Raw genomic sequence first — 27,186 nt, 5'->3', positions numbered from 1 at the left:
CTCATCTTTGCTCGCTCTCTTAGTGTCAAAAATGATTGCTTGTGTGAGTGAGCTAATCTCAAACTTGTGTGACATTATAATCTTATTGAGCTTTCAAATAAAATGATGTGTATACAATAAAACACCAAGAATTTCAAGATGCAAATTCAAAAACAAAATGAACTTGAATTCATGGTTTTTAACGTTGTATCTCTAGTACAATATATAAGTTCAATAATTTATCAATCACAGTATACGTAATCTAATAAATTTAACATATACAAGATATATATTTCTTAAAACAAGTTTCGTCAAAAAATCAATGACCATATGATGCATAAAAATATATTGTACACTTATTTCCCTCTCGGAAATGATGTCTCTTATAAAAAATGTGTTTAGTGTCGATATGTTTGGTTCTACCATAAAATTTTGGATATTTTATAAATGTCATCTTAGTTTAATTATGATAATGGACAACCATTGGTCAAACAATATCATTTTGTATACCGAATTCATAAAGAATCTTCTTAACCAAATAATTTCTTACACGATTACTAAACAGTTTATATATTTAGTCTCCATTGTGAATAAAACTATGCATATCTATTTCTTACTATTCTATGATATGACACCCTTTTGGAGTAAAAAATCATGATTGGAAATTGATTTGCGCTATTCTATATTACCTCCCAACCTGGCATCTAAATAACTAATCAAACAAAAAATTGATCCTTGATGACATAAATAATGATCCATAATGCCCTTAGATATTTCAATATCCTCTTGTCAACTTTTCAATGCTTTTTTCCAAGTTTGACTAATATCGACTAACTAGCCTGACAATAAAAATGAATGTCTAAGTGAGTACACACCATAGTGTACATGAGATATCGAATGACATTTGAATATGTTACTTTTGACATTTCTCTTCTTTCATTTTGAGTTTTGATACATATTTCTTAGCTCAACAATTTGCTTTTTGACATAGAAGTATCAAAAAGGTTTGTAGTTTACTATATTGAATCATTCTAGAATCTTTCGAATATAAAACTCTTGTGATAAAATCAAAAGTTTCTTTGAACGATCTCTCTTGATTTTAATATCTAATATGTAATTTGCTTCATCACTATCCTTTATGTTAATATTCATAAATGACCAACCTTTCATGGTCATCACATACTTCAAATCGGTTCCAACTATCAACATATCATCTATACATAGAGATAAAATTACAAATTTGTTATCAAACTTCATCATATAGATACAGTGGTTTTGTTTAATCATCTTAAAGTCATAAGACATTATAGTCTTATAAAAATTCAAATACCTTATCTGGATGACTGTTTTAGGTCATATGTCGATTTTTTAAACTTGTACATTTTATGCTTCTAACCTATAATATTGAAATTTATAAATTATTTCATATAGATTTCTTTGTCAAACTCTCTACTAAGAAAAGTTATCTTCACATTTATCTAATGCAACTCTAAATCTAAATGTGTCATTATAGGTAAAATCAAACATAATGAAGTAAAATCTTACAACTAGTGAAAACTGTTTCTCCATAATCTATACTTTCTTATTGAGTATAGTTTTTCAATATAAGGCGAAATTATATCTATCTATTGAGTTATCCGTCTTATGTTTGTTTTTCGAAATCCATTTATTCCTAATGAGTTTCTGACTCGACGGTAAGTCAACCAAACTCCAGACTTAGTTTGTTTTCATATATTTTATCTCTTCTTCCAATGCATCTTGTCATTTTTCCTTATTAGAGGATGAGATAGTTTCATTTATGCTTTTGGGTTTTTCATCATCTTGAGGAGTGATAATGAAAATCTCATTTTCAATTTCAAAGCATCATTTAGATACTTTCAGATATTCACTCCTATGCAATTAAGGATTATCACTTCCACTATCTAAAATATATTAAGGTTTAATTTTATTATTCCCACTTGGTTAAGATGGATAAGAAAAACAATTGAGGATCATTGCTCTTACTACCCAAAATAGGTTGGAGCTCAATTTCATTTGCTACCACTGTCTAGAATAGGTAAAGGAATTATTTTTTGGGATTCAACTAATGATCGTTGAGATGTACCCATTCTCATTTCTCTTCCATCTCATACAAATGAAAATCTTTATCAATATCATCTCTATTAGGAAAAACATCTTCTATGAATATAACATCTTTCAATAAATTTTTCAATGAAATCCTTTCTAATGAGCACATACCCTTTAGAGTGTTCAACGAATCTTATAAAGGTATATTTATTTTCTCTTGGTCCTAGTTTTTCAAACTTATGGGAAGAGTCATTGATAAATACTACTAACCACTAAGGTCATAACTGATTTAAATCAGGTTTTCTACCTATCTATAACTCATAGAGAATGAAACAACTAGTTTAGAAGGCACTCTAGTTAGGTATATATATAGCAATCCAAATGCCCTTTGGCAGTTTACTGCATCTAGGTTGGGTTAATCTATTATAGTGAAACCAAACCCAATATTATTTGTATAGTCTTAGACATAAATTACACAATTCTTTATTTTATCAAATCAAAATAATTTCTCATAATAAAGATCAGTGAGGCGACATTATTTTATATCGAAATGTAAGATATGAATTACAAAATAAAGAAATTTATTTATATGTATAATAAAATAATATTAGTTAATTCTACACAGATCAGGTTGAGTATGAAAGGGTTTGATAGATCAAATCTTATCTGAATGTATATGGGTCAAATATAAAAGTAAAGGTCAAACGACTGTTTCCCAACCAAAGTATATTGTTATCTCAAGTTTCCCCCCTAAACTTTGAAAATCTCATTTACCTACCCATAAATAGTTAAAATTAATAGAACTTTAACTCCTTAAAATTCTATCTATTTTTTCCTCCCAGAACCCTAAAAACTAACAATTTTCCTTGTTGGCGAAGTTTTAAAAAATGGTATTCCCCTCTTAGGGTTTAGTTTTCAATCTCCGGTGCTAAATCCAATGCCATCATCAGCAACGAAGTTTTCCCGACGCATCATCATGCTCTGGCGATCTCTCTCTCCTCTTTTAGAACGCTGATCGATGCAAATCCAGTTTGGAAGATAAAGCTCTTCATCTTCCTAGATGAAGACGAAGACCTCATCTTCGTCTAGGAAGATGATTGTCTTCCCATACGAAGATGAGGTATTTGTCTTCATCTGGGAAGACGAAAAAGAAGATGAAGTCTTTGTCTTTGTTTGGGAAGACGTAAAGCTTCATCTCTTTCCAAACTGAATTTACGTCAGCTGATGCTTCAGATGAGAGGAGAGAGATCGTTGGAGCATGGTGATGCGTCAAGGAAGCTTTGTCGCCAATGATGGAGTCGGATTTGGTACCATAGATTGAAAACTAAACCCTAAGGGGGGAATACCATTTTTTAAAACTTGGCCTATGGGAAAATGGTTAGGTTTTAGGGTTTTAGGGGGAAAATGAGATTGAATTCTAATTTATTTTTAATATTACAGATAAAATGACAATTTTACTCTTGAAACTGTTAATTTTAACCATTCATAGGTGGGTAAATGAAGTTTTTAAAATTAATAGGGAGAAACTTAAGATAATAACATACTTTAGGTGGGAAATAGTCCTTTGGCCTACAAGTTTTAGCACAAAAACATTTTGAATTGGCCTAAACCGAATGACCAAACAAAAAATTATAACACTTTGATTGCGCTTGTTTTAATTAGAAGAATTAGGATCCAGTAAAATCTCTTAAAAGAAATATGAGTTGATGCCCAACATAAATACTAATTAATTTTTTATCCCATAAAAAAAAATAATGATGATGAAATTTAAATTTCACTAATTACTTTTAGTCATAGCAATAATATAAGAGTGATGTTATATACACAAATAATATGTAAAACTTTATACATAAGAGATTAGGTATTATTATTTGATTACATATATTGGCCAAAATACTTATTCCCGCCCAAGGTTTGTTCTAAACTCAAACTCCTACCTACTAACTTTTGAAAACTTAAATTCTTATCTTTTTGTTAAAGTTAAAGATAAAACTGTTATTTAAAAAAATATATAAAAAAATTAAAATTTTATCTCATTTTCTCTCTTAGTTTAAAAAACTAATAATTTCCTTTTGTCCAAAGTTTTGAAAACTCATCTTTTCTTCCATAGGGTTTATATTTTCCTTCCCTTTTCTCCTGTGCCCTTTTTGGTCGACAGTTGACATTCTTTCTCTATCGTTGTTGTTGCCACTGACCTTCTTTCTTTTATGCTCTCTTCACTTCCGAAGACACATGGTGGTCCAAATTAGTCTTAGTCTTGGTCTTGGCCTTCTTCTTCTTCATTCTTTGTTTGACAATTTTCAGACAAAGAATGAAGAAAAAGAAGGTGAAGATCATTGTCTGAAAATCAAGGAGAACTCTTCACCTTCTTCTTCTTCTTTGTTCTTCATTTGAAAATCATCAAACGAAAGACAAAGAATGACGGAGAAGGTGAAGAGTTCTCAGATGAAGAACGAAGAAAAAGAAAAGGGTTAGGACCAAGACCGATTTGGGTCATCGTGTGTCTTCGGGAGTGAAGAGAGCGCTGGAGAAAGAAGGTCGGCAGTGGTGATTGAGAAAGAACGTTGGCTATGCGAAAAAGCGCACTAGAGAAATAGAAGGGAAAATATAAACCCTAAAGGAGAAAAGGTGATTTTTCAAAACTTTGAGTAGAGAAAAATTGTTAGTTTTTTAAACTAAAGGAAGAAAATGAGATAAAACTTTAATTTCTGTATATATTTGTCTAAATAACAATTTTATCTTTAATCGTAACAAAAAATTTTAACAAAATGGTAAGTGTTTAGGTTTTCCGAAGTTAACGATGAGAGTTTGGATTTAGACCAAACACTGGGTGAGAATAAGTCTTTTAGCCTATATATATATATATATTTCTCTCATTTTTGGTTGGCAAAAAAGATTTAGGAGTTGACAGATCTGATCTTTGCCTAATATCACCCTGTGAGGTTGAGAGGAGTTGTCGAATCTTCTAGACGACATTTTAAACTCCTTCTTAATGCCATTCTATGGAAGATCAAGGTCACACTTCACCAAACTACCACAAAACTAGCTAAAATTTCCTAAACCATTTTATACCCACATTCCCATTTTATATATAAAATTGTGTTACAGAGATTCATAGAAATGGGAATGTGGGTATAAAATGGTTTAGGAAATTTTAGCTAGTTTTGTGGTAGTTTGGTGAAGTGTGACCTTGATCTTCCATAAAATGACATTAGGAAGGAGTTTAAAATGTCGTCTAGAAGATTCGACAACTCCTCTCAACCTCACAGGGTGATATTAGGCAAAGATCAGATCTGTCAACTCCTAAATCTTTTTTGCCAACCAAAAATGAGAGAAATATATATATATATATATATATATATATATATATATATATATATATATATATATATATATATAATTTAGGCCAAAAGACTATTTTCCACCCAAACTATGCTAAATTCTCAAAGTTCCCCCTATTAATTTTGAAAATCTCATTTACCCACTCATGGGCCATTAAACTTAACTGAGTTCATTGGTCATATCATTTTCCCCCTAAACCCTAAAAACTAACATTTTTCCCCCAGCCCAAGTTTTTAAAAACTACATTTTTCCCCCTAGGGTTTCCAAACTTCAGATCCAATTTTTTCGACATCGATCGACAATCTCCAAGCACCTACTCTCCCTCTCTGACGGCCCCTCCTTCTGGTTGTACACTTTCAACGTCTTAAGCGTTATCGTCGACGAAGACGACGCGTCTTTGTCGAGACGAATCGTCTTCGTTGACGAAGAAGACTCTTCTTCGACAAAGACGTTGTCTTCGTTTCTTCAACGAAGAGTCTTTGTCTCTGAACGAAGACGATTTGTCTTCGTCAGAGATGAAGACGCCTAGGAGTGTCAAACGCAACACAGTCGAAAAGATGAGACATCGGGGAAGAAAAAACGTCACCTGGAGATCGTCAATCGTTGCCAAAAAATTCAATCCAAAAGTTTAGAAATCCTAGGGGGAAAAATGTTATTTTTGAAAACTTGAATTGAAAAAAAATTGTTAATTGTTAGGGTTTAAGGATAAAAAAAAATTAAATTTAAATTTATTTTTGATATTACAAATAAAATAACGATTTTACCCCTGAATCCGTTAACCTGACTTTTTTTTAACAGCCCATGAATAGGTAAATACGCTTTTCAAAGTTAACGGATGAAAATTTACAAAAAACGCATACCTTGGGTGGTAAATAGTCCTTTGGCCTAAAATTTATTTGTATATAAATAATATTTACCCTACCATACATGTTACAAGGCGATAAAATATTTTAACTAGGCAAGTTATTGAACTTAAAACTAGGAATCATTACTCTGTTCGTAAACAAAATTGATACGATAACCATACAAATCGATGAGACGCAATATCAATACAATAACCAACCAAATGGATGCGACAGCTTATATACTAAAACATTTCTGTCTAGCCATTACAACTTCCTCCAAGTGAACATCTATAAGACAATTCTAATCTAATCTAATCAGGCTTCAGCTAATCAGAATTGTGAAGGAAAAACACTTCAAGAGCACAATTCACAGTCCACTACCAGGTCATTTCCACAATTTGTCTCTTGCACATGATTTTCAGAGAAAAATTGTCCCATTGGGGATAAGAAATTATTTTAACTGGCAACATTTCCTCATTTGTACCCATCAAATATCTATGTAGATGCCACTCAACCCGATCAAATTATGGAAATGTGGTGTTCTTGTTACTTATAACTACATGTTTACTTTAAAGGCATATTTGTCGATGAACCCAATCAAACATACATTAATACAGACACAGAAAAAATGAATAATGAAACATATATGCCTCTAACTAGTCTAGGGATAAACATCATCATATGAAAAACTGCCTATATATTTAACAAGTGAAGATGTTTGCTCTACACTCATCCTCTGGCTCTGGAGCTGCACACACTTCATTATTCCTACCTTTCATCAAATTTCAATCATCATTTGTTCCCAGAACCTGCTGCTTAAGCTCTTCAATCTTAGAACTCAACTCCTCTCTATTTTCCTGGAAAGTAGAAGCGCATATCCAATTAGCTTTCTAAAGTATCATAGCTATCACAAATATAATAAGTCTAAACTGTTAATCAAATGGGTACCTTGAACAACAGGTAGCGGGTGCTGAACCAGAAAGTGTAGCCAAGACCCACAACTTGCAGCAACTTGGGAAACTGAATTCATAAGATGAAAAATCACTAAAATTATCATATAAACAGGAATGAAAATAAGTAGCTTTAATATAATATTAGGCAACTCCAGATTCACCAACAGATAAGAATGGATACTCACCAGAGGAATTGAATCAATGGCACTGACAATTGTTGATGCCAACCATATCAAGACTAATGCACTGCTTCCATATAAAATAACTGAATATGCATCTTCAGTGTCAAACTGCAAAGTATTTGATAAATCATGAATATAAGTATTCAAAAGGTCATAGATTTGTCAAAAAACACAAAAACTAAAAAAATTGTTCAACTAACAAGCATCCATAAAGCATGTTTTCTCAAATCACAATTACCCTTGACCAGAACAATGATGTACAATGAAGTTCTATTAACATGTTTTTTTACATTAAAACACATCATTTTCTAATAATTCATAAAAAAGACAAACCCAAAATCATAAGCCCAATTATAATATCCTAGATTTGATAGACCCAGTTGCATTCTTAATCATTGTTTCACTGATTACCACAAATACAGAAGTAATGACTTAATAGCATAGAGATTTATAAGGAGTCACAAAATGAGAAGAGTGTGCAACTGCCTTCCCCAAGAACTTCATAAAAAGGGAAGAAAGTTTTATCAATAAAGTGGAAGAAAAGAGGGCATAGATAAAAAGGCATCTCTGACTAAACTTAAGAGAAAGAAGCAAACTGTTAAAGCCAAGGTTTATGTAATTCGCAAGAAAAGGAGAAAACAGGGGGCACGCAATGGACCAAGATGTAGAGAAAAATATGGGGTGTGCGTGAGCATTTTTAAAGAAATGGGCAGCAGCTAAGATGATGTGGGCAAGAAAAAGAGTGAGGACTAAGGGAGAAGAGAAATGGAGAAAGATGGAAACATGCAAGAGTAGTTATGCAACAGGCAGGTATAAAAAAGGGAATTGTAGGTGGAAGGAGGCAGAAAGGAAAATAAAAACGGAAGTATAGGCAGAGGAGAGTTTTGGCCCCTCGAAAGCCTATAGAATTGTGTTTTCTATTTTTCTTGTTTTTTTGTAAGCACCATTACCATTTAGTATAAAGATTTCATTTCCATTTCATATTGTTTGAGTTCAAATGTTTGAGAGTTTGGAGTTTCTAGGTTCTTAACATAAACTAAGGAGCAAAAACTAAGAGATTCCAACAAAATGGGTAATATGGAGACACTGTAGTTTTTTTTTTTTTTCAAAAGAATCTTTATAGTTGCTCAGGGATCAACTTTCAAAAAAAAATTACATAGGATTTTTCTAGAAATCATCGTAGCAACCAAATTGCATCAACAGGAATGATCTACGACTAAAAACATCTTTTTATTCAAAAACATCAAGCACAGAAGTCAAAAAAATAAAAACAGATAATTGTCATCAGCAAGACAAGAATACCATTATGACATGCGAACCAAATTGTAAGTCATATAACTCATCCATTACTATTTAAAATGTAATCAACGATTAGAAGCATATTATTTATCAGAAAAGAATATGCATGAAAGTCGGCGGATATACGCAAATATCACAGGCAACAATAGCATCAAGGTGGACTCAGAATCTTATATCCTCGGCAAGGCATGAATGCCATTATGACAAGCAAACCAAATTATAGTTAATCTTCATTGTCCGTTACTATTTAAAATGTTTTTCAATTAGAAAGAGAGAGAAGTAGAACCAGTTAAAAAATAAGGGGAAGAAAACTAAGTTCAATCAAAGCAGTCACAAAGTTTCCCAATTTGCATTGACTTTTCAGGGTGGTACAAACACCAGTAGACACTCCCTTACATAAAAGAAAACAAGCAAGAAAAAATAGACAAGAAAGAAAAGACTATGTTATGGTTTTGAAGGAGAAAAAGAAAACAAATGAAAATTATGCTGCTCAGGTGACTGCTCAGATCAGCATGATAGTCAATGCTTCATTAAGAATTTACAAAGCTTTCAATATATTCTAATAAACATCACAGCAACTGATTTCCATTTGAATTGGATATCTATCCAAAATAGCAAGCAATAGATATCAATTAATGGTCAAAAACCAAATGTCTCAGATTATCGCCATCAGACACTTGATGACCAAAAAGATAACACATAATTTTAAAAAAAGGGTAAAAAATGAAACAATCTTAAGGCATTAATAATGGACCATGAAAATATATATGTGTGCATGCATTTGTGTGTGTAATTAATAGCAAGGAAGAGCACACAGGGGAATCAAGTGCCCAAATGATCTCAGGAATGCATTGCATACATAGAGAAGAATATAAAATATAATGATTATGTAGGAAAAGTAAAAATACCATAGATCTATGAGCTTTGCTTTGCTTTTTGTTATATAAAGAAAACATATAGTAATTAACAAGTAAACAAACAAAAGATGAACATACAGGGTGGCACAAGAGGACCCTGGAAAATTAAATGAACATTTTAAGAGGTTGTTGTTGCTCAGGTAACCGCTCAGATCAACAATATAGTCAAGCTTTCATAAAAATCTCCAAGAATAGTTTCAACTAGTCAAAAGTATCATCATAGCAACAACTAGCTCTATGCTAGGGCTGGATTCGAGCCGAGCCAGCTCGAGCTCGGGCTCGGCTCGGTTCGAGCCCGAAACGGGCCGGGCTCTGCTCGGCTCGATCGAGCTCAAGCTGGCTCGACTTGGCAGGGCAGATTTTTAAAAAATTTTTTATACAAAACGACGTCGTTTTGATCCACATATATATACACAAAACGATGTCGTTTTGATATGAAAAACGAGCCGAGCCGAACTCGAGCCGAGCCGAGTCAGCTCGAGTCGAGCTCGAGCCGAACTCGAGCCGCCCCTAAATAAAGCGAGCCGAGCTCGGCTCGGCTCGAATCCAGCCCTACTCTATGCACACACTTTTCCTTATCCTCAAAAAGTAAAGAATGATACAGATAACTACCCACCATCACTAGCATATAAGCACTAACTAATATTTTAGCTGCCATAAAACAAACGCACTGGATGAGAAACAAACCTTTATATTAAGATTATCTAAAAGCTCATTTGTTTGCTCATCAACAGGTGATTCTTCTTTAGGTACTTCTGTAGTCACACTTTCATTGTACACATTGCTGTCAACTGGTTGAACATCTTCAACGGTGACTACAGCATCACGTTTATCACTGATATAAGGATTTGATCCACTTGACGTTTCTTCGGACTTTATTGCTCTTGGCAATGGATCAGTGTAAAACAAAGTTCCTGAAAATACGTTATAACTCAAGGCATTAGAGAAGACATTTTTTTACTCATATGCCATTTCTCCACTTCTAAAAGAAACTAGCCACACAGACCTAAACAATCATCATCAAACAGCACGAATTTAACATATCCAATATGTTCAAACTTCAATAAGATCACAAACTAATAACAAAACCAACCTAAGCTTACAATTACAAACCCCACAACCATATAGTCGCAGTGCTTATGTGGAGAAAAAATTATTCACATTAAACGAAATCAACAGAAGATATAAAAAAACTAGGCAAATACAAAAATATAAATAAAAGTTAAATAATTGGTTGGTCAGAGATTCAGAACCTCAACCACTAACTATTCATTATCAGCTTATATCTAAACACTAAAACTGCCATACCAAACGAATATTCGGCTAGGATTTAAAACCAAATACAACATTAACACAACACACCAAATAAATAATAAAAAGAAAAAAAAAGTAGACCTAGGGTTTCGTTTCATACGGGAGCGTAGGCCGTAACCAGAACGAGAGACGGTGGTTTGCCTGAGATAGAGTGAGGTTTTTGTACGACCTAGACTAGAGCACGTGGTGGGGAGCGAACGGTGGTGACTGTTGTTGGGGAGATTGGTGATGGCTTGTGTTGTACAAAGCTCCATTTTTTCAAAAGGAAAGAGAGAGTGCTTGAGGCGCTCGTGGCTGGGGCTGCTGTTGTAAAAGAAAAGCTAAAAGCTTGACATGTTCTTGAAAATGAAATGGTTTTACCCTTTGACAATGCGCGGCTTGCACTCTAGGGTTACCCTTTTTTTTTTTTTTCAATTTAAATATTAAATTACTGGTGGATATTTATCCTGATTTATTTTCAAATTTGTTTTATTTAAATTATCCCTCTCCTCTTCATAAAAGAAAGGCCAAAGGACTATTTCCCACCCAAGTTTTGAAGCACTCTCGAGTTTTTATATATGGAATTTAAAAAACTCAAAATCTCATCAATAAATCGTTAATATTAGAAAAATATGTTAGTGCATAGAGGCATTTTAGTATTTTGCTTTGTTAAATTCGTAAACTTTAAAAGCAATTTTAAATTCATTTAAAAAAACAAAAGACTAAGAGTACTAAATGCCAGAGAAGAATTTGTGCACACACAACACATTTCGTTGCAATGTGAGGCACCCCTTTTTTTGTCGCATTCTGACGAGTCACGTGACGATTTGTTTGCGATAGATGGTATGGCATAACCCAAGCAAGACATGTGTGCGATCAACGAAAAATGTGGCGATGTAAAAACAATTCGGAGGCACATGTCACCACTTTTGGATGCAGTTCCTACAGGAGCAATAAATGCGCAAAATGACTTTGGATTGGACGGTTGAAATTTTTGTAGGTAGAGATCAATTGCTATAAAGAGTTGTAGAAGTAAATAGCCAATGAAATAATGACACGTGTGGGGGTGTTTTGATCATTTAATGGGGATTTGAAAAGGCCAAATGACTATTTTCTACCCAAAGTATCCTCTTATCTTAAGTTCACACCCCTTAACTTTAAAAATTTCATTTATCCACCCATAGACAGTTAAAATTAATAGAACTTTAACACCTTAAAACTTTACTTTTCCTCCTTAAACCCTAAAAACTAACTATTTCCCTCATAGGCCAAATTTTAAAAAATGACATTCTCCCCTAAGGTTTAGTTTTCAAACTTCAATGTCATTGTCGACAACCTCTCCTTTTGGCAATTTTTCTCCTCTCAATTAGATGTCTAATCGACATTAAATGAAGCTGGGGAGACGAAGAGCTTCATCAGAAAGACAAAGCTCTTGGTCTTCTCAAATGAAGACGAAGATCTCATCTTTGTCTAGGAAGATGATTGTCTTTCTTGACAAAGATGAAATCTTTTTCTTCGTCTTTTCAAATAAGATCTTCATTGATTAATGTTTCAGAGAAGAGGAGAGAGATTATTGGAGTATGGTAATGCATCAGGGAATCTTCGTCATCGATGATGGTATCGAATTTGGTGTTGGGAATTGAAAATTAAACATTAAGGGCTAAATGTCATTTTTTAAAACTTAGTAACTTTTAGTTTTTAGGGTTTTGGAAGGGAGAAAGAAATTAAATTTTAATTTATTTTTAACATTACAGATGAAATGATGATTTTATCCTTAAAACTAATAAACGTAACCCTTCATGAGTGGGTGTTTGAGATTTTCATAATTAAATGGTGAAAACTTGAGATAAGAGAATACTTTGGATGGGAAATAGTCATTTGGCCATTTGAAAAAAATCAGCAAATAAATTATTTTTTATTCAATGGAGGATGAATGAAAACGTGACATATAGCATGCTATTTTCAATCGTGTTTTGAAGAAAAGAACAAAAGAAATTGTTCATTTGTTTCTCTTCTATATCATTTCATTTTTCTTAGACTTCCCTTTGAAATTTGAGTGCATTGTAAGCTTCCTAAATGGTGAATGGCAAACGGTGAACGACAACTGCAAAGGCGACAACGACAACACTAAAAACGATGTTAACAAGAGTGAAGCAATAGTGTTTCTACCAAGGATGACGACCAAGAAAAACCAAAACGATTTTGTGTAGTTTTACTTTGAACCGATGACATCAATGACAAAGCAAGTGTTTTTTTCATGTCATTTGAAACATCAACGAGGACGAAGACTACTACAATTGAAGGTAGTAGAAGTTATTTCATGTCGTTGAGGTTTGTTCTACCCATGTAGTTTACGGGTTATTTGTTCATTCTTCTATTATGTTTGTGTTTGTGTTTTTTTAATGTGTAAGGATTATTTGTTCATTTTTTTGTTGTGTTGGTTTAGGGTTAGTGTTTCGCTGATATAGTATATGTATTTTTTAGGGTTGATACTACTATTGCTATGGTTTTGCATGGGAACATCATATTGTTGCTATAGCATGATGGTTTAGGGTTTTTCGTCATTATATTTTATGGATTTTCAAATGAAAAAAAAATTCCAATTCTTGATATACTATATATTTGTGTGTTTATTATCTATATAAATGGTTCAATTATGCATAAAATTTTTATGTCAGTGTTGATTGCAACTTACAGTTGCTATTGAATGCTTATGGGGTTTGTTTGTCTACTATTACTATATGTTTATTATTTGGGTTAGTTTGTCTGCTATTACTATATGGGTTATACTATATGTTTAGGGTTGTTTATTATCTGTTTGTTTGTTATATTACAACTCTATTGTGTAATTGTATTCTTACATGCATACTATCACATGTTGTTTTATGTTAATCTTTATGTTGCTTAATGTTTATGTTCTATTATTGAATGTCCTTGATGCATATATATTTATTGTATGATCTATGCTTACTGTATTATATGTGACATGTATACTATATGCTTACATATGATTACATGCATAGTTGGAGGTTAGGCAATAATTATGTATAGTTGTTTTATGTGCTTACATGTATTATGTGCTTATTGTAATGCACAATATATGTTTTTTGTATGCTATATTCATTGTAATGCATATATCAGTACTATCTGCTTATTGTTTATATTCTTAAATTATTCAATGTAATTTAATAATTTAAGAATATAAACAGTAAGTAGATTCAACTATGTTTACTGTAATGCATAATATATGCTTCTTGTATATTATATACTTACATGTTTTTTGTGCTAACTATAATGCATAGATTATTCACTGTAATGCATAATTATATATGATATGCTTAGTGTAATGCATAAATTATTCATTGCAATGTATAAATTGTATACTATATGCTTACTATTTATATTCTTAAGTTATTCTACAATTTAACTTAATGCATGATTTGTTTTTTTATAGGATATTGCCATCCATGCATGTGGTTGTGACTGTGAAATTAATAATATGGGCTTGGATGAGTATAGCTACATTGCATTCATAAAGGATATGAAGTAATGCATTGTTAGGGAGAATGAAGAAGCACATTTGTACTTGGGTGAGAAAATAAGGGTTGAGGCAAAGAAGCCTAATCAAAAGGGAAGATTTGTGATAGACGTCGATAAAGACGTGTTATCTATTTGAACAGTATGTTGAAGCTGGAGTAAAAAATATTGAGATATGGGTGGAATTTCTTCCAATAGGCATAATTAGTTGTAGGGCAGCATTGCCACCCATACATGTTGAATCCCAACAAGCTTTAGAGTCATGCCCATATCCTCCCTAGCCATCCTTACACCCTGCTAATGAATAGAGTGATGAATTTGATGAGAATGATCCATAATTAAATGAAAAGGTATGTCATTAGAGCAATGTTTCTGAAGAAGATATGGTGGTTAATGAAGATGATGAGGAAAATATAAATGAGAATAGGACAGTGGCAGAGGATGAAGATAGAGTTGAGAATGATGGAAATAAAGATGATAATTTGTATAACTACAAGGAAGATAATGGAGATGAAAATTCTGAATCATCAAGTGTTGAGAATGATGTTGCAGATAGGCTTTTGAGATTTATGAAGAGTAAAACCTTTACTTATACAGCTGATGGGAAAATTAATTTTGAAGTTGGGCAAGTCCTTGAAAGTGTAGAGCACTTTAGAAAGGTGTTAAAGAATTATAACATTTAGAAGGGTTTTGAGATTAAGAAAATTTATATTGAAAGGAGAAGAATAAAAGTAGTTTGCAAAGTTGACCAACTAAAAAATCAAATTAGAATTTATGAACACACTCAGACTTGTTTGTGGGTATAAAACAAGCCAGATATGACTGTTACTTGTGTTGCAGAAAGAATAAGCAATTTTAAAAGGTCCCAAAAAGGTTCATGTATTAAGCCTTTAGCTAACCAACTAGAAAGGGACCATTTTATAAAAGTGAACAACAACAAAAAAATGTATTAGGCAAGGAAGATTGCTACTGGGATGACTATGAGGGAGCATTCAAACTCTTTCACTTGATTGTTCAAATATTGTGAAATTCTTAAGGTTAATAATTATAGGTCTATGGTAGTTCTAAAAGTAATAAGGGAAGAGATATCATCTAACCCTAGATTCTATAGGTTTTTTATGAGTTTTTCAGCTCAAAGAAAAGGTTTTCTAGAGGGATGTAATCACTTCATTGAGATAGATACTTGCCATTTAAAAGGACATTTTAGAGGGGTGTAGTTGTCTATTAGACTTAAAGTGACCTACTTATTAAGTATTGTGATTTACATTAATTTTTTTAATTGCTCTTTTGAAGAATTAAAGATGGTCATTAAGTTAATTCCTTGTAACTCCCTTTTGAAGGTCTTTATATTAAAATTTTTTAACTCTTTTTTGAGAGTTAATGACCATTATATTCATTATTTTGTAACTCTCTTTTGAGGGCTAATAACCATTCTGTTTATTATTTTGTAACTCTCTTTTGAGAGTTAATGTTTATTAGGTTTATTTTTTGTAACTCTTTTAAGAGTTAATGATAGCCATTTAACCAATAGTTAATTAAAGATTTAATACAACAGTTATATTTTCTTGATGGTAGAGAACGTTTTTTTGTTTTTGATTAACATACCTACAAATGAAAGGTTCCTAGCCTAACCAATATAAAAGGCTTATGACAATACCATCATTGCACTGTCATTTTGTATTTCATTGGCATAAGCTAAAAGACACTCAAAAGAGAGGTAAGAGTTTGTGTTTTATTGTTTTATTTGAATAACAATGGTTGGAGCATCTAGTATGTTTTTATTATGCATATTCAATAAATAGACAAACAACAATATTACTTTTATTAGTGGTATTAGAGCCTCACTCTTGCCATGTTGTTTAGTATTTAGATCATAGGTTCCTTCTTTTTTTTTTTTTGCCATTTATTTTGCTTTATAAGATTAATCGTGTATTTATATATAAATATATATATATATATATATATATATATATATATATATATATATATATATATATATATATATATATATATATATATATATATATATATGTATTGTTGATATCATATAATTTTATGTAACTAATTGCTATGACCCATTGAATTTCTTGTTATAAATTTGATTTCTTTTAATGCATATATTTTTCTCAAGATCTACATATTTTTAATGTTTTAGAGTATGAATTATTGCATATGGATATAATCTAATTTAGCATGCATGTTATTTTCAATTATTAGTTCTTTATTCATAATTGGATTGGAAATAAAAACATAAATGTGTGTAAAGAAATCTTTTAACTTTTGATTAAACGAGAGTTTAGTGGACTTGTACATGTATACTATGGTATAAAGTTTGTGTCCTACTTTTAAACACCGTATATGCATATATGTTAAACTTTTGTTTTATTAAAAAAAATTAAATATTTGGTTTCTTATTCCTTTAATATGGATTTCTATGGATGTCTCATTCCAAGTATTAGATTTCACATTGATGTCTTAGATATGACCACAACATCATAAGTCATAAAGTATAATAAATAAATATATATATATATATATATATATATATATATAGAGAGAGAGAGAGAGAGAGAGAGAGAGAGAGAGAGAGAGAGAGAGAGAGAGAGAGAGAGATTGATGGATATTTAAATTTTATAATTGATTTATATAAAATATAGTCACTTTACCACACAAATGTGATTATTTTTATAAATTAATTATGAGGCAGTGAATGATGCAAAAAATAATATTCTTATCCCTTCAAGTATAGATTTTTTTTTGTATCTAAACTTCACTAATCATAAAATTATTGATAAATTCATGTTAGTATAACCTTTACCTACATGGAGGTTAGACTTTATCAATATTTCATATTTATTTATTTATTTTGCTTTATTATATAAGATTTATATGTTTCTTAGTTTTTGATCATTCTCATAGAATTGTTAAAACTAGAAATGTTAAATTTGTTAAGGATTTTGAGTATAGTAGGAGTGACTTTCCTCAAAAAGTAGAATTTGAGGAAGTAAAAAACCAAACTATCAGTCCCACATTAAAACAACTACTTCAAGAACAAATATTCCATGGGGAAAAAATTCATAATGAACAAGAAATACAAGCAGCAGTAGGAATATTTGACAAATATTAAAGTAATTTAGAGTTGGAATATTGTAAAGCTGCTAAAAAAAATAATGAGATATTTGCAAAGGAACAAGGAAAACATGCTCATTTATAGGTATATTGACCATTTGGAATTTGTTAGGTATACGTATTCAGATTTTGGTGGATGCATGGACATAAGAAAGTCAACTTCATGTTATATTTTCCTTTTTATTGAAGTTATATCCTAGAGAATTGTTAAATAAACAATAATTGTTTCATCCACTATGAAAGCAAAATTCATTGCATGCTATGAAGCTACGTCATAGGCATTGTGGTTAAGAAATTACGTATTTGGATTAAAAATTATCAATTCAATAAATAGATCTTTAAAGATTTATTGTGATAACTTGACAACAATCAATTTCAAGAAAAATAATAAAAGTGAAAGTTGCAGCAGACATATTGATATAAAATATCTTATTGTTAGAGAACATATTAAGAAGTACAAAGTGAATATTCAATATGTTAGTATATAACTAATGATTGCATTTCCTATGACAAAAGGATTGTCGACTAAACAATATAAAAATCATATGGATAATATGAGACTTGTTAGTTCATTCAAGTTTTGATTTTATTTTGCTTCTTATTCAAATGTTTGGGTTAAAAACTTTTTCAAAAACAAAATTAAGATAAACAAATATTATTTTGTGCACAAAAAAATTTTATATGTTTGCAAGATTTTGAATGGACTACTAGAGGACCATTTCATCATTATTACTAGAGCTTTCATTGATGGACATGATAATTTTTGACTATCAATTTGTTCAAGTAGGCCAAATAGGAGAATGTTAGACTTAACGTGGCCCACTTATTAAGTATTGTGATTTATATTAATTTTTGTAATTGTTCTTTTGAAGAATTAAATATGGTTATTAAATTAATTCCTTGTAACTCTTTTTTAAGAATTAATATGACCATTATTTATTTGTCAATCCCTTTTAAAGGTCATTATGTTAAAATGTTGTAACTCTCTTTTGTGAGTTAATGACCATTATGTTTATTATTTTGTAACTCTCTTTTGAGAGTTAATGATCATTATATTTATTATTTTGTTACTTTTTTTTTAGAGTTAATGGCTATTAGGTTTATTTTTTGTAATCCCTCTAAAAGTTAATGATAGTATTTAAACTGATAGTTAATTAAAGATTTAATACATCAGTTATGTTTTATTGATTGTAGAAAATAATTTTTAGTTTTTTATTAACATACTTACAGATGAAAGGTCCATAGCCTAATCAATATAAAAGGCTAGTGACAATACTGTCATTGTATTGTCATTTTGTATTTCACTTGTATAGGCTAGAAGACACTCAAAAGAAAGGTGAGAGTTTGTGTTTTATTGTTTTACTTGAACAATTATTTTTTCATTATGCATATTCAACAAATAGATGAATAACAATATTGCTTTCAAAATCTTCCAACTAGCTATTTGTGTATATGAAGTGGAGAATAATGACACTTGGGGTTATTTCATGAAGCTTCTACATGACTTTTTAGAGGATGTAGAGCTTATCACTTTCATGAGTGATAGGCAAAAAAGCCTAATTAATGCTCTATAAACTTAGTAACCTAGTGCAAAGAGTAGATTCAATGTTAGGCATGTGTATGCTAACTTCAAGAAGAATTTTTTGGGTATACAACTAAGAAACCTATTATGATTTATGTGTAAAGCTGCGAATAGGATTGATTTTCGAGAAGCATTATCACAAGTGAGGTTAGTGGATGAGACGACTTACAAATGAATGATAAAAAATGAGTCTGATCAATAGTTTAGATTTAGTTGTGATACCATTTCCAAATCAGACCACATAACAAATAATATAAGTGAGACTTCTAACAATTGACTAGGGGAAGATAAAGAGCTCCCAATTTTGAGCTTATTAGAGCTGTATAGAAAGAGGATCATAACAAGGCTACAAAGTAGATCAAAGGTTGCATCTTTGTAGGTAACACTACTACCCCTACTAATGTATGCCAAATTGAATATGAATATTTAGGCATTTAGAAATGTGTGGATTGTACACACTAGTTTGATAGAATTTGAGGTGATTGACATGGTTATTCTACCTAGCAAAATCTATACATTGGATCTTCAGAAAAGAACATGTGATTGTGGCATCTGGCAGCTTTATAGAGTCCTCTGTCAGCATGCTATTGTTTCCATTTTGCATATGAATTTCCTTCATTTGATGAGTTTGTTGATGAAAAACTTAGGATTTTAGAATACATGCAAACCTATACTAGAATGATTCATCCAGTTCTAAATAAAAAGAACTAATTGGACAATGTTAAAGACAAGTTACAACCTCTATTTAGACATCCCATATCTAGTAGGTCAAGAAAGGCAAGAAAGAAAGACCCAAACGAAGAGCAAAAGAGAAAATAGACTTTTACACTTTGCTATAGTTGCAGCCATGAGATGAGACGCAACAAAAGGTCTTACAAACATAATCTTGCCAATGCAAATAGAAGAAATCAAAAGGTATATCTAATACATATTTACTTTTAATTAATAATGCATATTTCCTATTGTCTAATGTTGCATATTTGTTTGTAAACAGAGAAGAACAATTCCAATTATGATAACATGATTTGCGATGTCATAATGCAACAAGTAGTCATGTGCAGTTTTTCTACATCTTCCTGTTCTTTTTTTTTTTTCTTTTCATTCCTTTTCATTTTTGGCTATGGACTATTCTACATTTTTGTAGTTCCTAATCTAGTTTCTACATTTTTATGTTTCTATATGGTGAGTAGAATCCTATTTTGTTGATTGAAGAGGCTGTATAGTGGAAAGAATATTATTTATTTCAATGTTTTGATTATGGATAAGGTTTTTTGTTTTTTCATGATGGAGATGTTTTGATGAGAGACAAAATTTAAATGTGCAAAAATGCAAACCAAACTTGATGTTTGCACTTTGCACTTTGAATATTTTGTTGTTGATGTTTGATGCAAATTAAGTGTTCTGGAAATTACATGTGCTGCATTGTATTTATGTTAAACAAGCATTGTATTTTGTAGAAATTTTATGCATGTTCAGTTTGATTATTACACTTTGATGTAAAACATGCATTGTATGTTGCACTTTGATTGCTTTCCAAGTTTATGTGTTCAGTTTCAGTTGATTTCCATTATCATGTGTTGTAATTTGGTGTTATAGTTTGGTGCATTTGCTATTGTTTAGGGTTTGTATTATAGATAATGCATGCAAATTGAAATTGTTGTACTTGCTTTCTAGAATAGTTTAATTATTAGATTCTATTGAATTTTTGTTAGAACAACATAACTAAAATCCACTCAAAATCAAAACCATTGCTATTGAATAGTCATCCCCATAAATTACATATAAGCATAAAATTACTCTAAATAAATAAAATGTTAATTAACATTAAATGGTAAATTGTTAATTTGTATTAAATTATGTATTAACTATTGAATTTATATTTTTCTCTCAAGGGTATTTTTGTAATTGTACCTACAAAGGGTAAAACAATCATTTCGGTCTCAAACTAACAGATTCTCCTAATGTTAATGGCTCATGATTGAGACTTTAAGTTTTTCAAATCCCATATGTGAAACTTTGAAAATGCATCAAAACTTGAGTGGGATTAAGTCCTTTGGCCTAAATGAAATTTTCATATTTGCATTGCTTGCGAATCATCAACGGAATAGTAATCAATCCAACTTTTAATTATTTGAAATTTTTAAATAAAACATTATTAAAAATATAAGAGAAATTAATTAAATTACCTAAAATTTAAAGGGTGCAAAATTAAATTGCTTAACTTTTTGAATTTTAAACAAAAATGCCCTGTTTCATCATGGAGACAAAAATGCCCTTCAAGAAAAATTGAAGAAAATGATGAATTTTCATTCCTGGCCACATGATAACGCAGACTCTCTCCAGCTGATTTTCTTAGGCAAATTTTACGATGTTTCCAATAACAAAATTGGATAAAAAGGTTAATAAAACAATCATCGTCATGTCTTTATGCATTTTAGTAAAAGATTTAGTCGATTAGATACTGAGTTTGGGTGTTTAGACTTAGGGTTTTGATTTGAATGATTTGATGAAATTGCTTGATTAGTTGGTGATTTGGATAAATTTTCTCAAGGCTTTTGTGTTAGATTAGTTATAGAGTTGATTATTATTGAAGTGGCATTTGAAAAACGAAATTTGGTAAGTGAAATCTCACCACATGAAATTGGTAGTCACCACGTGAATGTTTTGCTCACTACACAAATTCATGTGATGAGATTTCTTGGAGATGGGGAGATTTTATGCATTTTTCAAACTTTTTGGACCACACGAATTTGTATAGTTAGGGGCCAAAGTGCGAGCTTTTAAACAGTGAATAGTATGGTGGGGTAGAATTGCAAATTTAAAAAATTTGTTGTTATGTCAATTCGTGTGGTGGGGTGCAAAATACATTTTTTGAAAGTTTTCCACCACGCAAATTCGAGTGGTGGGTTTTGGTAGGGCAAAATGAATTTTTTTTCAAAATTTTAGGCTTTTTTGATATTTTCCATTGAGGGGGCAAATTGAAATTTTTATATTTTAAGGTTTTTTTATATGTAGAATTCGAATTTAAAGTCTTTTTTTTTTAATAATGCATTTATATTCAAAATTGAATATTTTTTAATATAAAATTGATATAATTGTAATTTATTTTTTTACAAGGAGTTCGACAAAAGAGAAAAAAGGGATGAGACAAAGGATTAAATCAGATTCCTTTTGGAAAAACACTTTATGGCTCAGGTTATTATGTGTAGATATAGAGATGTGGGAGTTGTGATTAAGAAATATTAACGGAGTAGTAGTTACAAATGTTCGACGTACTTGTTTCAGCACTTCCCGGACCTTAAAGATAATCGGTTTAGTGGAGTGTTAATACACTCATTCATCCTAAGAATGGAAAATAAGACAAACTCAAGCGATGAGTTATGGTTTCGAGTTAATGAGGTTGACGTTAGGTTTAGCCCATATGAGTTTGCCATTATGATAAACCTTCGCTTTAGTCGAATGTTGGATATTGACATGTATATTCCATTGAAAACCATAGATTGGATCTAACATACATGTTTTCAAGGGTGTAAGTTAGTTATATATACTGATCTAAATCATGTTTTCCAATAGAGGCCTTGGGGGAAGGACAACACTGATGCAATAAAGTTGACCTTGTTGTTTTATCTTCATATGAGATTATTAGAGAGTGATTTAAGAAAAACAATCTCACAGAAGATATTACAATTAGCTGATCATCTTGATGGATTCAATGCATATCCATGGGGAGTACGAGTGTGAGAGATGATGTATCAATCGATCTGTGATAATATCTCTTGAATTTTTATGGATTCTGACCATGTAAATGTCAAAGGAATTAGTTGGTCATTCAAGGTTAGCAGATTTTATGGCTGATTTTATGCCATTCTATGGCTGATTCTATGGCAGATTTTATGCCATTCTATGTTTGATTCTATGTCATTCTATGGCAAACTCTATACCTTGTATAGCTGTAATTATTGTTGTAAATTCTCTATATTTCCCTTATTTAGGATATACTGGCTGTAGGCTATTTGTAGACAGATTTGTATATGGTAGTTTAGCTATTTTTTAGAACTAAATTTCAGCTTGTATTCATAATATATAATGGGCATTCTTCTCCAAAAGGAGGATACCAGTTTTTGCTCAAAACTTTCTAAGATTATCATGGTATCAGAGCTTTGGTTTTGAATTCTCCTATGTCTCTTCATCTTAAATCCAACTCAGTCCTAGTTCAGTCCTTTGCTCTTAGTTATTTTGATCAAGTTATCTCAGCCTCATGTCTTCAGACAAGTATGATGTCTTCTTGATTCGTTTTAATGGCAAAAACTACTCAGCCTGGGCATTTCACTTCAAGATATTCGTCAAAGGCGAAGATCTATTGGGTCATATTGATGGCAGCAAACCTACACCTGACAAAGACAAAGACAAGGATGAGCACTCCAAGTGGGAAGTCAAGGATGCTCAAATCATGGCATGGATTCTAGGATATGTGGAATCCAACATCGTCTTGAATCTTCAACCTTTCAGAATTACAGCTGAAATATGGAATTATCTAAAAAAACTCTACAGTCAACACAACACTGCTTGTCGATTTCAGCTTGAACATGAACTAGCAAATCTTCAACAAGGCAGTCTCTCTATCTCTGATTTTTATTCTAGCTTCATAAATCTTTGGGCTGAATATACTGATATTGTCTATGCTACCTTACCTCCCGAAGGTCTTAGATTTGTTCAATGTGTAGATGAAACTACTAAGAGGGATCAATTTCTTATGAAACTGAGATCTGAATATGAAAGCACCAGGTCTAATCTTATGAATCGAGAAATCGTCCCATCCTTGGATGCATGTCTCAATGATTTATTTCGCGAGGAGCAACAACTTCTTACTCAAGCCACCATGGAACAACTTAAATCCACTTATGTTCCTATGGCTTATACAGCTCAAGGCAGGCCAAAAGGTAGGGACATGAGTACTGTTCAGTGTTTTTGTTGCAAAGGATTTGGCCATTATGCTTCAAATTGTTCAAAAAAATTTCACAACTATTGCAAAAAAGATGGCCATATCATCAGGGAATATCCTATTCGACCCCCTAAGAGATCTGGAATAGCATATACTATCTCAGTTGGTTTCTCTAGTATTGGTAGTTCTATGGATGCAACACATCTGACACAAAGTGCTCTTACTCCTGTTCAATCTGTGACACCTGAAATGATTCAACAAATGATCATTTCTGTATTTTTCGCATTAGGACTCTCAGGCAAACCCTTCTTCTTGGTACTTTGATTTCGGGGCTTCCCATCACATGACAAACAATGCTAAATTTCTTACCAATGTGAGTAAATATCTTAGAAATCTCAAGATTTATACAGGCTGATGGCAACTATTTGCCTATCATTGCCACTGGTGATGTTTCTTCGTCCATAAACAATGTCTTTTGTCTCTCCTAACCTTACCACTAATCTTGTTTCTATCGGACAATTAGTTGAAAATGATTGTAAAGTGGAATTTTCTAAATCTGGTTGTGTTGTGCAGGATCAGTAATAGAGGAAGATGATCGCAAGGGGGCTTAAAGTAGGACGACTTTTTCCTCTTCAATTTTCTATGTCTCCGTGTTCCTCTTTACCTGTTATCACTTGTAATTCTGCTTATGTTGATTACCGAGTATGGCATAAACGTCTTGGACACACAAACTCTAATGTACTTCATGTTTTGCTAAATTTTGGTTTACTTGGGAAAAAAGGATCACCATCTCTTAGTACTGTTCAATTTGATTGCAATTCTTGTAGGCTTGGAAAAAGTAAAGTTTTGTCATTTCCCACTCACACACCTAAGGTAGTCTAACCTTTTGATTTGATACATACTGATGTATGGAGAATGACACCAATTACATCCCATGCTAATTACAAGTATTTTGTCACTTTTATTGATGACTATAGTCATTTCACATGGATTTATTTTCTTCATTCTAAAGATGAATTGTTTTCAGTTTTTAAGCTATTTCATGCACATATTCAGACCCAATTTTCTGCCAATATCAAAATTCTTCGTTCTAATAATGGGGGTGAGTACATGTCTCATTTATTTCAAGAATTTATGCAAACCAATGGTATAATTTCTCAAAGGTCTTGTCCTTCAACCTTTCAACAGAATAGAGTGGCTGAAAGAAAGAACAGTGACCTTCTAGATATTGTTCGCACCCTTTTATTAGAGTCATTTGTACCCCCTCGTTTTTGGTGTGAAGCTCTCTCCACTGCTATCCACCTCATCAATAGGTTGCCTTCTCCCTCCTTGAACCATGTTTCTCCTTTCTTTCAGTTATTTGGTCATACCCCAAATTACTCTAACCTTCGTACCTTTGGTTGTATGTGCTATGTTCATCTTCCTACATATGAATGCATAAAACTAATAGCTCAAGCTGTTCAATGTGCTTTTTTAGGATATTTCGTGCACCAAAAAGGTTTTCTTTGTTATGATCCCAACCTACAACGTATTTGGGTTTCTCGAAATGTTATTTTTTTTTTAAATCAGTATTTTTTTCTACACACAAGGATGACCTTTCTCCTTCATTCTCTGTTTTGCCAATGTTTACTAACTATTCTGTAGATTTTATACCTTTTAAGCCTCTCATAGTCTATCAACGACGCAAGATTTCAACACCTTTTGGGCCTCTTTCAGCTCATTCCCTTAATGTTGATCTTGTTCCAACAACTACACCAACACCTCTAAGACAAAGTATTCGAGTTCGTAAACCCCCAGATAGGTATGGTTTCACCTCTCCTTTATCTTTGATAGCCACTATGTCTTCTATTCCTATTCTTTCATCCTATAAACAGACAATGGAGCATGAATGTTGGCGGAGAGCTATTGAAATAGAACTTCTTACACTTGAAGAAAACCAAACCTAGGATGTTGTTCCATGTCCACCATCTGTGAAACCTCTTGGTAGTAAGTTTGTGTTTTCTATCAAGCTCCGTTCTGATGGATCCATAAAACGTCACAAAGCTCAGTTGGTAATTCTTGGCAACAAGCAAGAGTATGACCTAGACTATGATGAGACCTTTGCACCAGTAGCCAAAATGACCACTGTACGAACAATACTTGCCCTTGTTGCATCACAATCATGGTTTTTACATCAAATGGATGTAAAGAACGCTTTCTTATATGGTGATCTCAAGGAGGAAGTTTACATGAAACTTCCCTGTGGTATGTCTACTTCTTCCCTTAATGATGTTTGTAAACTAAAATGCTCTTTGTATAGATTGAAGCAGACACCGCGAGTATGGTTTGAAAAGTTTCAATCGACTCTCCTTGGCTTTTCATTTACTCAAAGTCAGTATGATTCCTCCATTTTTCTCCAACAGACATCTAAGGGCATAGTTGTTCTCCTTGTTTATATGGATGACATTGTTATCATCGGTTTTGAAATGAAGGATATTTCTAAACTTCATAATTTGTTGCACTCTACTTTCCACATGAAAGATCTCAGCCAACTCACCTATTTTTTGGGGTTAGAAGTGTATCATCAGTCTCAAGGTATCTTCTTGAATCAACACAAGTATATTATGGATTTGGTTCAACTAGTTGGACTCACAAACACTAATTCTGTTGACACCCCAATGGAAATTAATGTGAAATATCGGCATGATGAAAGGGTTCTTGAGGATCCTACTTTGTATCGGAAGCTGGTTGGAAGTCTTATTTATCTAACTATCACCCGCCCAAACATCTCTTATACTGTCCATATTATTAGCAAGTTTATGCAAGCCCCTCAACATCTCCACCTATCTACAATCTGTCGCATCATTAAATATATCCTTGGCATACCTACTCGCGGCTTATTCTTTCCTACTGGTTCGTCCCTCAAATTACAAGCCTATAGTGATGCAGATTGGGCTAGCTGCCCGGATACAAGAAAATAAACTATAAGATGGTGCATGTTTCTTGGTAATGCTTTTATCTCTTGGAAATGTAAGAAGCAAGACTCGGTCTCCAAATCATCCACTGAGGCGGAGTACCGCGCCATGTCTACTGCATGCTCCGAGATCATTTGGTTACGTGGTCTTCTAACAGAGCTTGGT

General features: G+C 32.1%; 1 protein-coding gene and 2 non-coding genes across 3 annotated transcripts; all 3 read right to left on the bottom strand.

Moving 5' to 3' along the window:
- Nucleotides 1-6,757: 6,757 nt before the first annotated feature.
- LOC123209308 (protein CURVATURE THYLAKOID 1D, chloroplastic-like) lies at nucleotides 6,758-11,262 on the bottom strand. Its single transcript, XM_044627292.1, has 5 exons — nucleotides 10,999-11,262; nucleotides 10,272-10,498; nucleotides 7,372-7,476; nucleotides 7,182-7,253; nucleotides 6,758-7,090 (listed from the first exon to the last, which is right to left on the bottom strand). The coding sequence occupies exons 1-5, from the start codon at nucleotides 11,150-11,152 to the stop codon at nucleotides 7,019-7,021; spliced, it is 630 nt and encodes a 209-aa protein (XP_044483227.1). The 5' UTR covers nucleotides 11,153-11,262; the 3' UTR covers nucleotides 6,758-7,018.
- LOC123196198 lies at nucleotides 9,154-9,245 on the bottom strand. Its single transcript, XR_006497631.1, has one exon. It is a non-coding gene; the product is annotated as a small nucleolar RNA snoR128 (small nucleolar RNA).
- LOC123196203 lies at nucleotides 9,717-9,810 on the bottom strand. The gene has a single exon (XR_006497635.1). It is a non-coding gene; the product is annotated as a small nucleolar RNA snoR128 (small nucleolar RNA).
- Nucleotides 11,263-27,186: the final 15,924 nt, after the last annotated feature.

Source organism: Mangifera indica, chromosome 1, assembly GCF_011075055.1.
Source record: "Mangifera indica cultivar Alphonso chromosome 1, CATAS_Mindica_2.1, whole genome shotgun sequence".
Taxonomy (NCBI): domain Eukaryota; kingdom Viridiplantae; phylum Streptophyta; class Magnoliopsida; order Sapindales; family Anacardiaceae; genus Mangifera; species Mangifera indica.
Note: the sequence above shows the minus strand (reverse complement) of the source record. Positions and strands in the feature narration are given on the sequence as shown.